This window comes from Phacochoerus africanus, chromosome 1, assembly GCF_016906955.1.
Source record: "Phacochoerus africanus isolate WHEZ1 chromosome 1, ROS_Pafr_v1, whole genome shotgun sequence".
Taxonomy (NCBI): Eukaryota; Metazoa; Chordata; class Mammalia; order Artiodactyla; family Suidae; genus Phacochoerus; species Phacochoerus africanus.
In genome coordinates this window covers 5,178,623-5,193,616 of record NC_062544.1, presented here as the reverse complement: position 1 = coordinate 5,193,616, position 14,994 = coordinate 5,178,623, and the positions used below count along the sequence as shown (strand labels likewise).

Sequence of the window (14,994 nt, the reverse complement as noted above, 5' to 3'; positions counted from 1 at the left end):
AATTTCCATATGCCGAGAAGGCAGCCTTAAAAAGCAAAACAAAAACAAACACACAAACAAAAAAAACACTTCATAAATTTGGAAAAGAACAAAAGAAACCCAAAGAAAGTAGGAAGAAAGTTGGGGTGGCTAGGGACTTTCCAAAATATTCCTTATTTCCTTCTTCTGGGTTCCTTCCGGATGCCCCTTCTGACTTTTAAAGTTACCAGGGGCCATGCTTCGCCCAATACAATGTGGACTGAAGTAAAGTGTTTCCTGATCAGAGGCCGCGTGGCGCTTTCTTTCTATGGTAAAAGGTGTCTACTAAAAAAATATACGCACAACGAACACGCTGAGCATTATGTTTTAACTCAGTGGACAAAACTGAGGACATAAGCCTCAGTCAGGTAGGCGACAGGAAACTTCAGGAGGGCAGGGGAAGCTAGGATATATAGGGGGCTCGCCACAAAGGGAACAAAAGATTCCTATTAATAAAAAAAAAAAAATCAGATAGCTCAAGTTAAGGAACTTAGCACTTTTCTATGTATCAGAAGATACAAGGGTCTGGGCTCCTGGAAATCATTCCTTTGATGCGCCTGGGCTGTCTGGGGCCAGCAGCCTCTACTTTCCCAAGCTGAGGGCTCACCAGAAGGGGCTGGCTGCGATCCGAGGGCTGCTAGGTCATTCTTAGCTCACCCTCGGAGGTAGCTGCTGCCATCACTGATGACTGTGACATTCTTTGTTTACTGATACGACAGGCGATATTTTCTTTCTCAAGAAGATTATAGAAGCATGTGTCACAGGAGGAATCCTATAGCCCAGCTCTCCAAGGAACTGAGATGAGCTCCGTCCTGGTCCCCGCTGGCCAGGATGTGTATGCAAGAAATAAACCTCTGGTGTGGAAGCCACATTCGAGGTTTGTTTATTAACCCATTACAACCCACACCATCCTTGCTGACACACAAATTGGTACCTGAAATAGAGTGCTGCCTCAACAAAGCCTGTGCATGGCTTGATGCTGCCAGGTGGCAAGAGCAGCAATAAACTATTATCAGAGATTTAAAAGGAGCAACCGGAGTTCCTGCGGTGGCTCAGTGGGTTAAGAACCCCTCATTGGGAGCTTCTTCCTTGTTTGGCCATCCTTTTGGCCGCCTATGGATTGAGTGTTGGGGACTATTCCCTTCTCGGGAATGAGCAGTTTTCTCAACCTCTTTCCTGCCATAGATGGAGAACCTCACATCTCCTTTAAGTCTAGAACAGCCGCAGTTCAGGTTGCCATGTCCTTTGCAAATGCAAATCTCTCAAAACCTCTTTGACTTCTTCCCATCTCAGAAGGCAAAAGATGTCCTATTAGAATTATAAGTCGAGCAGGGCTGGGTGAACTTCTTACGTAACAGCCTGATCATTAAAATCTTAGGCTGCATTGGCTGCATGGACTCTGTCACAGACAATAATACACAAGGGGACTCTTTCCAGGACAGGAGAATGGGTGTAATGAGGAACGCCTCTCCAGCCCCAGAGCCAGAGGAAATTATAATCGCTACGAACCAGAGACTAATGTGTGTGTCATTCTCCCCTTAGGATAACGGGAGGGTTTCTGCGGCTATCCTTTGTGTATCAGGTGGCTGAGCAGGTGGTTGGCAGCAAGTCTTTTTGGTCCAAGGGTCTCCAGATCAAGAGAAGCCACCTTCGGGCTTCTCATGAGATGACTTCTCAGCATTCCCTTTGAGCAAGCTAGTGTCCTAGCTTGCTCTGAGTCACAGATCCGAGACTCAGAGCTTCTCGCCATCAGCGGATGGGGCTTTTGGGTGCTCTCTCTTGAGAAGGGGATTTTTCTTGAGAAGGGAGCTATTTTCTTAAGGAAGGAGGAACTAAACATATGGTGACCAGGCAGGTGGACTGTGGTGGTGAATAGGGTGGTAAGTTTTGTTTCATGATTTCCTTTTTCTTTTATGTTTGTCTTCTCTTCTTTTTTGGTTTCTGTGACTCTATTGTATGAGGATGGCTTGCAGTTAGGCCTGTTTTTTCAAACATGTCATCTACTTGCTTTAGCGTGATAGTCATACAGGCTCAAACACTTTCTGGTTAGACATTCTAGTTCACGTCTCTGTTACGGTTTTGTGAGCAAACATGGACGCACCAATTCCCTTCCCTGTATCCAACCCCTTGTGTCATTCTCTCCTACACTGACTCTCGCCTTGGCAAGTTCACTCTCTTTGGCCAATCTGATGGCAGCTGCTTGACACCAAGACATGCAGATATTTGGGGTACTGGGGTTTGCCCTCTTGCATGCTGATTTTTAGAACCCTACATGCATCGTAACTCAGCTGGTCCACATAATGAGCCCAGTGAGTTTGTCTCCCACTCCAACAGCCCTCGTAGACACCCTGCAAACTGGTCGCACATGTAAATGAGAACACCTTCTATGATCCAGATACCAACTGACACGCCAGCTGCAAGCTGACCACACAAACATGCAAGAGACCAGAAGAGATCAACTGAATTAGCCAGAACCCACAGAACTGGGAGCTAAGTAAAAGTACAGTCATTCCAAACTGTTAAACATGGGGGCAGTTTGTTACACAGAACAAGCTGACTGATGCGTCCTCCATTTGCCTATGGAAGTTGGACATGCTATAGAAGGTACTGTGGTAAACTGCATTTTCCACCAGTGGGGGTCATTACACATCCAATCCCATATGCAAGGGGGACTCCCCTCATCTAATGAGGTTCCACCTCCTCCTCCACTGAACCTGGGCATATCTTTGTAACCACAGTGGAACTGGTGTCAACTGACTTCTGAGCTAGGATTCTGAGAATGCCATGCCCTTCCACGTGGTCCTTAGAGGGAGGATGAACTTTCTTGGAATCCAGGTACTAGACTGTAAAGAAGTCAAGTAACCATGTGGAGAGGCCATGTGAAGGTGTTTCAGCCAACAGTCCCAACTGCGTCTCAGCTACTGGCAAGCAAGGACAGCAGACATGTAAGTGAGCAAGACTGCAAGGACCCCAGCTCTCCCCCTCCATACCATCACAGCTGACACGTGGAGCAAGGATGAGCTGCCGCTTCCAAGCCTGCCCAAACTGCTGATCCAGGAGGAAAATAAATGATGGCGATATTTTCAATCACTAAGTTTTGTGCAGGGCTGTTTTACGCAGCATAGAAAACCAGAATATTTACTTGGGTCAATGAAAAATGAATGAGAGCAATGGGTCACTTGCACGTGGAAGATGGCAGCTGCTCAAGAGTGAAGCACACTTGTTCCCTAGTATAGCCCTCAAAGAAGGAAGGATGTGGTAAAATGCAGTTCCCTTCAATCTAGATCTTAGAGTGACTGGCATGAAAGAGTTACCGTGCTGACACATTGACTGTGCAGCTTAAACAAAATGTAAACATTTCTTATGTTCAGCCACTGAGATTTTGGAGATTTTTTTTTTCCATAGCATAGTCTAATATGTTCTGATTAACAGGAGAGGTAACAGAAATAAGAACAGATTTTTTTAAAAACATAGAAAACTAAAATTCAATAGAAAGGACCAAAAAAGACAATAGATGGTTCTTGTAAGACAAAACAGACACCTAATGAGATTAAGGAAAAATAGAAAGCATCTAAAAATAATATTATAAATAAAGCTCAAAGTTATAGTATATGTAAAGTAAAAAAAATAAAAACAGTGTTATCAAATATATGCCATTAAACTTGAGAATTGGGTTGAAACACAAAATTCCTAGAAAAATCTTATTGAAACTCACTTAAGAAAAACATTAGGAATACTATGATCCTATTACTATAGATAATACTGAAGAAAAAATTTAAAAATCTCTCTACAAAGAAAGCAACAAGCCCACGTGGTTTTTAGGCAAATTCTATCAACTCTTTCTAACACAGTGAAAATTTTTAGAAAACTAAAAATGAAGGCATACTCCCTGACTTATTTTATAAGGCCAGCAAAACTTATAAAAAAGACAAATGACAGTTTGATAAAGAAATACTCCAAACTTATTTTAGCAAATAATATTTATAAAAATCTAAAACAAAATGTTAGCACTTCACATCCAACATTTTATTTATTTCATTTTTTTTTTCTTTTTAGGGCTGCACCTGCAGCATATGGAAGTTCCCAGGCTAGGGGTTGAATCAGAGCTGAAGTTACTGGCCTGCACCACAGCCACAGCAATGTCAGATCCGAGCTGCATCTGCGACCTACACCGCAGCTTGCAGCAAAGCCGGATACTTAACCCACTAAGCGAGTCCAGGGATCAAGCCCACATTCTCATTGATATGAGTCAGGTTCTTAACCCACTGAGCCACAACAGGAACTCCACATCCAACATTTTATAAGAGATATAAAAACAGTGTTTATCTCAGGGATATAAAAACAATAATAATCACTATTCATTAAACTGACACACGCACACACAAAAAAAACCTATGAGTATCTCAGGTTGATAAAACTCAACACCCAATCACATTTAACCTTTTTTGTAAATTAGAACAAAAGGAAATCTCAAAGGATATCTACCAAGGCCTATAACCAGCATCATCCTAAAGGGATAAACTATGAAAGAACTCTATTTAAAATTAGGAAAATGGCAAGGGTACTCATGCTTACCAGTTCTGTCAAATGATATTAGAGTTCCTAGTGAGCATGATAATATAAGAAAAAGAAATGAAAGGCCTAAGTATTGGACAAAAGGAAACAAAACTCTCAATATTCAAAGATGATATGATTGTCTATGTAGAGAACCTGAAAGAATCTGCATTTCAGTTACTAGTAATGAAGACGATATGAGAGTATGTTGTATGATATAAAATAATATCCAAAATTCAATATTATTTCATATCAGCAACAAAATAGTAGAAATCATAACTTCACAAACACCATTTACGTAAGCAGTAAAAAACAAAATATATTTTTGTGTTGAGGAATAAGAACAGCCTACAGAAAATTGTAAAACATTACTGAAGCACATAAGCTAATGGAAAGATGGCCCATGTTCATGGATAGGAAAAAAATCAGTATCATAAAATACCAATTCTCAGCAGTAAATCAACAGGTTTGCTATAACACTAACAAAACTCTATTTGGGTTATTTCTCATATGGAAGTTAAGACAAATTGATTGTAAAGTTTATACTGACAAACAAAAGGTCAAGAGCAACCAAGAAACTTTTTAAAGAGTTGAATGTTACTTGCCTTTCCCAATCATAATTATTATAAAGCTTCAGTAATTATATTCTATGCTTGGGTGTGAGAGTGTGTGTGTGTGTGTGTTAAAAAAAGAACAAAAGTTAACCACTGGAACAGACTAGATAGCCCATAACAAACCGCTCATATATGGAACTGGATATATAAGAGATATGGGGAAAGAAGGAACTAAAACGATCAATAAAAACTGATTTGCCACAACAAAAAAAATACGTAAATGAATCTTGATCACTGCCTTATACCACACATATATCACATGATATATATAGGGCATGTATGATAAAATGAATAAAGTGAACAAAAAGAAAAGGAAGAGGGAGTTTCCACTGTGGCTCAGCAGGTTAAGAACCAGACTAGTAAACATAAGGATGCAGGTTCGATCCCTGGCTTCACTCGGTGGGTTAAGGATCTGGCGCTGCTCTGGCATAGATCACAGATGAGGCCCAGATCTGGCATTGCTGTGGCTGTGATGTAGGCCTGCAGCCTGCAGCTCCTATTTGATCCCCAGCCTGGGAACTTCCATATCCTGCAGGTGGGGCCCAAAACAGAAACAAAGAAGAAAAGGGAGAGTGTGACAAACGAAAAGTGCAAGTGAATTAAACTCTGAGGGCAGGCGGGGTGTGAGAGGAGCCGCATACAGACCGAAGTGCATTGCACGGACTGGGTTTGTAGGTGTGTCACTTCAGTATCGAGAAATAAGCAAACCAAATAGATGTCAGGGAGGACTGAGCTCAAGAATCAAAGATCAATCAAAGTAATCAAATGATAAATCCCATTCTGTGGCCCAAACATCCAATTCTGGATTACGTGGATGTTACATGTTTGAATGAAGGACAAGTCAATGATGGGAAAGGAGCCATCATTTTTCGGAATTATGTTAACATTTCCTCGTTACGTCTTTCATTTATAGTCACCTGATCCCCGTATCCTCTGAATTTTTAACATCAAATAGCTCTTGTTGGTTCGAGTCATGCACCAGTCTAAAACTCCCTTTTCTTTATAATATATAGCTTAAAAAATAATACTGCACATTTAAAACACACGTGATAATTCAGCCTTGGGAGTAAGCACGTTGGAATGAAAGCCGGCACCTGTGACCTCTAGCTCATCTTGGCTGTAATGTCCCAACATCATTACGTCTGAAGGATGATAACGCACACTGGTGGGAATGGGCAGAAGTTCGACCCCCAAAACCCTGCAGTCAGGGCTCCAGCACCATAGTGCTGGCTGGCCATCTTCTCTACCAGGAACCTTTCATGGGGTGGTAACGCCAGACTAGACTGATTCATATAATTTCCTCAGACATCATCTTGAGAAATTCTTCTTGGGAATTTCAACGGTCTAAAAAGAAGCTATTGTACTTGATGTTTGTGTGTTTCAAATGCAATCAATTATTCATTCAATGGATTTTAATTGTACTAGCAACTGAAATTTCCCATTTCAACCATCAAGTTTAGTGTAATTTTTTTTTTTCCTTGACACACCCCTAACACACAGAAGTTCTTAGGCCAGGGGTCAAATCCCAGCCGCAGCTGCAACCTACACCACAGCTCACAGCAATGCCGGATCCCCAACCCAGTGAGGCCAGGGACTGAACCCACATCCTCATGGATACAGTCTGGTGAGCCACAATGGGAACTCCCTCAAGCACCAAGTTTTTCAAAAGTGACTTGGTTCGACTGTGAGATGCAACTGGCCTTATGTACCCCTAATGGCGGTGACCCGGGTTTGTAATCCCCTTCTCCCTGTCTTGACACTGTTGTTTCTAGAGCCCTGGGCAGAGTCAGAAAACCAGCTGGCAAAGCTGCCCATGAGGTTTTTCAGGTGGAGGCTCTTATTACTCTGTCCATTCCTCTCTCACCTGAAGCTGGCACCTGGGGATGCAAGCGCAAGCCCAACTGAAAAGAGAGCGAAAATAATGATACATAACGTTGCCAGCAACACTCGAACTGAATAAGTCTTCCGCAGAGTTCCCTTGTGGGGCAGTGGGTTAAGGATCCAGCATTCCCACTGCCGCGGCTTGGGTTACTGCTGTGGCACAGGTTGGACCCCGGGCCCAGAAACTTCCACATGCCCTGGGCACAGCCAAAAAGAAAAGTGAAGTCTTCCTCCAAACCTCTGCTGGCTCCCTTCCTTGCAACGTGTATTGTATTCGTATACAAAGAGGGCACGGAAGCGACATTACTGAAGTCTTACTTTGGTTAAATGGATCAAACATAGGAGCTGACTCAACAATCCTTTTCTCTCCTCCCAAACGCACCTGGTGGCTGCACACAAGAGCTGCCAGATCTGTGTCAACTTCCCAGTCTGATACCGAGGAATTGCCTGCTACGTATGATCTTATCACGCTTGGTAATTTTGTACATTACTACCAAAATTAAAAAACAGCAAAGTCAACATGAGCGCTGATTTGGCAGAATTTTGCTGCTAGAGAATGGTTGGCACGTCAACACGTGACTTTAATTAAACTATGCTTCTCCCTCTTTTTTAAAAAAATAACTCAAAACTACATTCACAGTTTATGACATAAACAGAGATGCATTCCTGTTCTTTCACACCCAGATTTGAAAATTCTAGTACTCATTTCGTTGTCAGCCTGATATACACCAACAGGAGACCCGGGCAAGGTGACCCCCACGTGGGGCAAATAAAATGATGAAAGCAACCTTCATTTGTTTCCCAAAAGATCTTCCTGAGCCTGGTTGTGTTACTCATTTTAGTCCACAGTAACTGAGGCCACTGCAGGTAAATCAACTTGTCAGGAACACACACGAGGCGACAACACTGAGACTGGATCCAGGTCAAGTGACAGAGTTTTGTGCCCTTACCCAGGCAGCTACCTGGTGGGAATGACAGCCGCTAAGGAAGAAGTGTCTGGAGCCTACATTCCACATGTTAATGAGGCACCTGCCATCTGGTTAGCTCTGTGTTAAACCTGGGGAGGGCCAGGCTTCCTCCCTGAAAGAACCAACGATTAGTCGAGGAAACGAGATGAACTCACAAAATCCTTCTGAACGTCCGATGACAGTCATGGAGCGATTCAATTATGTCATGCGGGGAATGAGCGGCAACCGGTATGGATGGGAACATCCAGCCCGGGCTGGACGGTTTGAGCTCAAGAAACAAAGAGTCTGAACTTGGAAAAGCAGCCCAGGCTGGAGGAGGGTTCGCAGGGAGGGGAGGGGTCGGAGGACGTTACAGCGAGGCTGGAGAGGACCAGATGTAGATGCTCTTAGCTCCTGCAGTGAAGACGCCACACACCCGACAGCAGTGTGTCTCAGATCAGCGACTTCAGAGCTGGTGCCACCCAGAGGGATGCCCACCCCAGTGCGGGCCCAGGAGGCACTCCTTCAGTACCAGGAAGGAAGAATGAGGGAAGCCCAGTGGTGGGGGCAGCGGTGCTGATGGCAATACTGAGTTATAGAAAGAGCTAGGGTACCATGGATCATGCACAAACACGGAGCTCAGACTCACCCATCACGAGCAATTCCTGACCAAACAGATCAAAGTGATTAATATAACCATAAAACACCCCTACCAAAGTCAGAGACCAGCTCTAATAGCACGATTACCTTTTAGATCGAGTGCCTGATTTAAAAAATAAGTAAGTATCAGTACGTTTCATGCATAGCTCGCTAGGACTGCGTTTGAGAGGCCACAGGATTTATGCCAGGGACTTAGGCAACAAAAGCAAAGTTCCAAATGGATCGGCTGCTTAATGGGGAAGACCCTGGGATTATTCAGCATAAAAGAAATAACTGAAGTCTACCCAATGAATTAACCGTGGGGAAACATCCCTGCCCAGATTCTTTTAGTATGAAAAGAAAAAAAAAAGGGGGGGGGGAGTTCCCGTCGTGGCGCAGTGGAAATGAATCTAACTAGAAACCATGAGGTTGCAGGTCCGATCCCTGGCCTCCCTCAGTGGGTGAAGGATCCGGCATTGCCGTGAGCTGTGGTGTAGGTCACAGATGCGCCTCAGATCCTCCGTTGCTGGGGCTGTGGTGCAGGCTGGCAGCTGTAGCTCTCATTCGATCCCTAGCCGGGAACCTCCACATGCCCCGGATGCAGCCCTGGAAAAAAAAAAAAAAAAAATGGCCATGTGACTCCATTACATAGAACGTAGCTTGTGGATTTTTGTATCATACGATATTTCAAGAAAACTGCTGCCACGCCAGGGGAATTCAAGATCCGCAGTGACCGCCAGTCACGTTCACCCCAGCAGAGTCAGCCGCCCAGTACTGCGACGGAGTGGCCTTGAAGAGAAGCGCTGCCCTCTGTGGGTCTCAAGTTTCCTCCTCTGAAGCGGGAGCACCCTTCCAGCTCACAGGCTACGTGACTGTGCTTTCACAGCAACCCCGAAAATGCAAAGACTCTGGCCCCCTTATGACAACAGCTCCTGAGGTCATCCCCTGTGCCAGGCATTATTTGAAGCGCTTCCACGTGCGGTGGTTTGGACCAGCGCCTTAGAAGGCAGGTACCACTCCACTTCACAGACAAGAGACCTGCAGCATAGAGAGCGTGAACAATTTGCCCAAGATCACAGAGGTGGAAAGGGCCACAGTCAAAGTGCCAACATGCCTGGACGCCTTTAACCAGTACATTCTGCCTTTTTTAATGCAGAACGCAAGGTACGGTGTGTGTATTTAATTATGCACTTTAACATCCAAAGGAGGCTTCCAAATCCTTTCTTGCAAGGCCTTGAAATCGCAACCACCTTTCCTGCAGAAAATTAGTTTTGCATTGTCTTTTTTTTTTACCACAGTTAAATTACAATTAAAACGACTTATTGAATTACGGGTTGCAAATTACAAACACCTGCCAAGGAAGTGTCTCCTGCATGTATAGAAACTCACCGAAAGACCTAACTTTTAGCTCCTTTTCTTCCTAAGAGCATAGAGGATTCCCTGCCACCCCCAGAATTATGGGACTAGAGAGGTATGCAGAGAATTTCCTGCTCCTTTGAGGAGATGTTAGGCATACTTCTGCCCTTTCCAGCCTGCCAGCCCCAAGAAAGGGGTGAAGGACTGCTCCCCACTGATCCTTCCACCCACTCGAGGTACTGACATCTGGACTAACAAAGCCCATCTCCCTCTACAATGACCGGGTTTGCTTATTTGCTTGCTTTTGGAAAAAATACGATTCTGGAGGAAAGTATGTGAGAAAGATGCTGATATATCGGCCCCTTAAAAAAAAAAAGTGAGGCTGGGAAACTGATTGGTAGTGCAGTACTTACGGTCGCTGTTGTCAAGATTTAGCATGCTAAATCACAGGAAAAGCGAGAAGGTAGGCATAAACTATCAAAATCATATATACGGCATACTTAGTAAAAGTAGATACTCATATGGATGTTGGCACCAAACTAAAAAAAGACCAAAAAAATTTTTATTGCAATATCTGACTATTTAAAATTTATGGGAATGAAATTTTCCTGTTCCAGCTGAAATATGGACCATTCCTAATCATAAATCTGAGCCAAAACAAACCTGGCTGGAGCCAGCTGGTACCTGACAAACTAAAAAATGGATGTCAACCTTTCCGAACAATGACAGGCAAAATTGGAGAAAAGCTGGCTGATCTGGGACATAAAAAATGAGAGAAGATTTAAGTCTGAGAAGAGGTTTTTGTGCATTTAGTGCTAAGAACAAGTCTTGGAAAATGAAGTGACACAGTGAGACTTAAAACTCAGTCTGGTCTCATTAGTTCCAGGTTTTCTGATGCCAGGGGTCAAGTTAATTTTGTCCATCTTGCCAAATAATATCATCAGAAACTTCCATCACAGGCAACAGAAAAATATTTTTATATTATTCAACAGGATATTAAAATGCAAGACATGCTATCATGAGTTCTATTTACTTGGTTTCATGTCGATATTTCTTGACAAATGTGGGGTCAAACCTGCTTAATAGCTTTTTTATGTAGAAAAGAGGTAAGCAAGATGATTAAGTTTCAATTCAGAATTTACTTTTACAGCATAATGAAAAGACTTTGCGGATTACTTTAACTTCATGCTCAACAATGCAGAAGCATGGACTGACCATAGATTGAAACTAAGTGACAGCCATTTGTGAATCGTGTCAATTAGGGAAATATGAAATCAAGACACAGCTTACTCTTGTCTCTTTAATAGCTATTTCAAGTCACTTAACACAAAAGCAATTACATATAGCAAAAAAAAAAAAAAAAAAAAATCCCTCTGTACTTGGATGATATTCCGATCAGTGTGTGATCCAAACGTTCTGGAAGATTACGGATGTGCGCTAAGAAAGGTGCCAGACTTTTTCTACTACCAGTGCTGCTGGGAGTCTAATGGAAATCAAAGGCAAGCAGAGTCATGGGAAAGAGGGAATCGGTCCAAGATTTCAGGCAGCAAAAATAGATCGACTGGGCTCCTGAATTACTTCAGAGCCTGGCGAGTCTAGCAAAGCGCTGGAAGGTGGAAACCTGGGTCAGCCCCAGGAGGCTATTTCCACCCTCCCGGGGGCAGCTCTCTGGGAAGCCAAGCTCTGGTCAGTCTGAGCAAGGAGCCCCCTCACTGCACAGGCACGTGGCTGTAGGTTATAACTCCATCCCACGTTCCGACGCTCCTAACCTAACCATCTTTGACGCCCCGGATGGAGGACATTTTCGGGAAAATAGAACTGCTGGTTATGATATTCCTAAAAGCAAAATAGAAATGAGCTGTCCAGAGCTCAGAATTGTCCCAGACTGTCTAAGGTCAAGTTGCAAGAGGACAGTACCCCCCCCCACCCCACCCTATGCATTTCCTAATGCCAAGGCCAAGCAGCCCCAGTCCCCGCCTTTCCACCAGACTGAGTCACTCTTCCTGATTCTGGAACACTTCTGCCCAGCTCATCACCTAGAAGGATTTACAGAGCAGTCAGATCGTGAACCAGGTACGGCAAGGCATAAGATCCACTCCACGGCCTCTTAGACTTTCCCTGGGCTACCACCACACCATGGGAAGTGCCCGCTGTGTGCTTAAAATGATTGAGCCGAGTGCCAGGAAAGTCTGGAAATGATTGATTTCACAAGGAAAATCAACTTTTTAAAGCAATACCACTCCGCATTTGCACCACATGAAATGGAACATAGAGGAACTGTGTAGAGAAACAGAGAGATCAAAGACAAATTAGGGAAGGGAGCGTTCAGCTGACTGCAATGAACCTCTGATGCCCCATTCAAGAACGTCTGCATAGACCCAGGTTTAAGAAGTTGGAGATCAGTGTCATAGCAAACAAAGCAAGCGCTGTGTGTAGGGGAGGCATGAACTTCACCCTTGTCTTTAAATATATTAATGGCGCTATAAATAGGCTATCACCTGTTCCTCCTTTTCCATTTGGAAGAGAAGCAGCCCAAACAGGTTTGAATTACAGATTCAACAGAATCACAAGCACACTGTCCTGGCAGAACAGACTTCCCGAGGAAAAGGAACCTGTCTTCTTCCCTGCACGAATGAAAAAGAAAAGGAAAGGAATGCTTCCAGAAACCCTACTTGCCAATAAGACTGAGCATAAGTCTTTCTTCAAGTCCTCTTTGGCCCCAAAAGTGGTGACAAGAGACAAAGATGCCATTCCAGGAAGCATTCTGGGCTGGTCATAAGGCTGTGAGGGCTGCCCGGAACTGACACCCGGAATACAGAATCAATCTGCTCTCGGTTTTGTATAGGACATGGACCAGATGTGATTGGCGGCATCTTCATCTTCTGCTTTCTAATGTTTATTCTTATCTCACTGAATTCCATCAGAAGGCAGCACCTCTTGACTAGTGTGCGGGAAAGGAAAACTTCATTTTTTAAAGAACCCATGATGATAACAAGTTTTCCCATGCATAATATTTGCACACCATCTGGCTCAGGATATCAGGAATAAACTGCCAAATACCAAGGACAGCTATTTTGCACACGTGGTGAAATAAAAGCAAACACCCACGCTTTTGCTGAGTGCATGTTTATAAGCTATGCTAAAAAAAAAAAAAAAAACCATTGGGTGCAGACATCCCCAGATCAAACCAGACACCAAAAATATCTCACTGGATAATCAATGGCTGGCACCCAATCTGCACATACATATCATAGGCGGTGCAAAAGTTTGAACCACACCAACAGAAAGATCAGTAACAGGAAGTTTACTGCCATCTACAGATTTCCCCTCTCTGCTCAAGGGAGTGAGCCAAGGATTTCTGCTGGAAAAATATAAATTGGCCAAATTGACATCAGCTGTGGAGTTGCATTATGCTCCCAGTGAGGAAATCCAGTTTGATAACCTGTACAGAACAGCGACCACCATCAACAGCCACGGTCCACCGATGCTTCTTACTTAGACACTCAGAGGATGCAGACTGACAAGTCAACACCCCCGTTCTCTCTGTCCATGGGGCTAAATGAATACAGATTTAAAGGCAGAGATATACAATAACATACTAGCCTTCCGTTTCCTCGCCCTTAACCACTTTCCCAAGGCAGGTTTTTTACCGAGTTAAAGAACCGTCCGACCCAAACTAAAATGCCAGCTCAGGGGCCGTGCAGCGAGCGGCCTCGCGGAGCCGCGCGCTGCTGATTCGGATGGAGACCGACTTGAGCGGATGTGGCCGGCAGCGGCGCCGGGGGAAAAGCGCGGAGACTTTGCCCGCGGGTGCGCAGAGCTGGAAAACGCACGCCCTGCCGGTCCACCTGGTGCACGCCCGGGCAACTTTATTTTGGGCAGAACCTTCCACGGAAACTTTTCTCCTGCCCGCAGTCCTCGCCCGAGCCAGGCCGGCCGCCGGCGGGCCGGAGGGGCGAGAGCCGCGGGCCGCGGGCCGGCCCCGGGCGGGCGGGACGCGGCTGGCGGGGAGGTCCCTCTCCTCTCGGGGCCCCGGAGCGCGCGGCGCAGGTCCCGCGGGGAGGCCACTCACCAGCCGGAGCGCGAAGAAGACGGCGAGCAGGGCGACGCAGGCGCCCATGACGATGAGCAGCAGGAAGACGATGAGCGGGTGCTGCTGGCTCATGCAGTAGTAGGACTCGTACAGCCAGTCCCGGGACCTCTGCAGCCCGTCGCCACCGCCGCCGCCGCCCGCCGCCGCCGCCGCCGCCGCCTCGGCGCGGTCCCGCAGGTAGCGGCGGCGCCGCATCGCCTCCTGCCACATCGGGGCGGCTCGCGGGGCGCCCGCCGAGCGCGCCCGGCCGGGGCTGCGCCGCCCGCTCGCCCGCCGCCACCACCGGCGTCCCACCCCCGCGCCGCCTCGGCCGGCCCGCCTGCCCGCACTCCGAGCTGCGCGCTGGGGCCTCCGGCGCGGGCGGAGCTCCGCGCCCCGGGCTGGGCGCGCTGACGCGCGGGCGGGGGCCGGGCGGTGGCCTCGGGGGCAGCTCCCGGCGGCGCCGCTGCCGCCACCGCGCGGGAGGGGGCGGGTGCGACAGGGGGCGCTCGGGCCGCCTCTGCCCCCACCCCGCGCGGCGCAGCCGGGCCTCCACCCGCCGCCGCCCCTCGACGGCCCGGCCGCGCGCGCTGATGGAGGCGGGGGGCGGGCGGACCGCGCGGAGTGCGGCGCCGGGGGGCGTGGGCCGCGCCCCAGCCGAGGACGTCCCCCTGTGTGGCCCGCCCACACTCCGCCACAGCGCGGTCCACCTCCTGGCCACTCGCCCAGCCTGGGGTGGGGAGGGGGCTCCCACCGTCCTCTGCGCGGTCCTGGAGCACCGCCTGGGGGTTCCCACTCTCTGCCCTCCCCACCTCGCTCGGAAGACTGCGGGGGCTCCTAACTCCTCTCCGCCAGCTCCAAAGTGCAGCGGGGAGGGGCACTCCGACCGCCCCGGATCCCCGGCCTCGGAGTG

General features: G+C 46.8%; 1 protein-coding gene across 2 annotated transcripts in view; it reads right to left on the bottom strand.

Moving 5' to 3' along the window:
- Positions 1 to 14,332, bottom strand: part of ADCY2 (adenylate cyclase 2) — a 420,540-nt gene extending 406,208 nt beyond the window's left edge. The window contains exon 1 of one of the 2 annotated variants that reach the window (XM_047768054.1): positions 14,082 to 14,332. In XM_047768054.1, coding sequence (XP_047624010.1) covers positions 14,082 to 14,312 — 231 coding nt within the window. In that variant the 5' untranslated portion in view covers positions 14,313 to 14,332. The remainder of the gene's footprint in view (positions 1 to 14,081) is intronic. The other variant, XM_047768133.1, reaches the window with a different exon arrangement.
- Between the last annotated feature and the right edge of the window lie 662 nt (positions 14,333 to 14,994).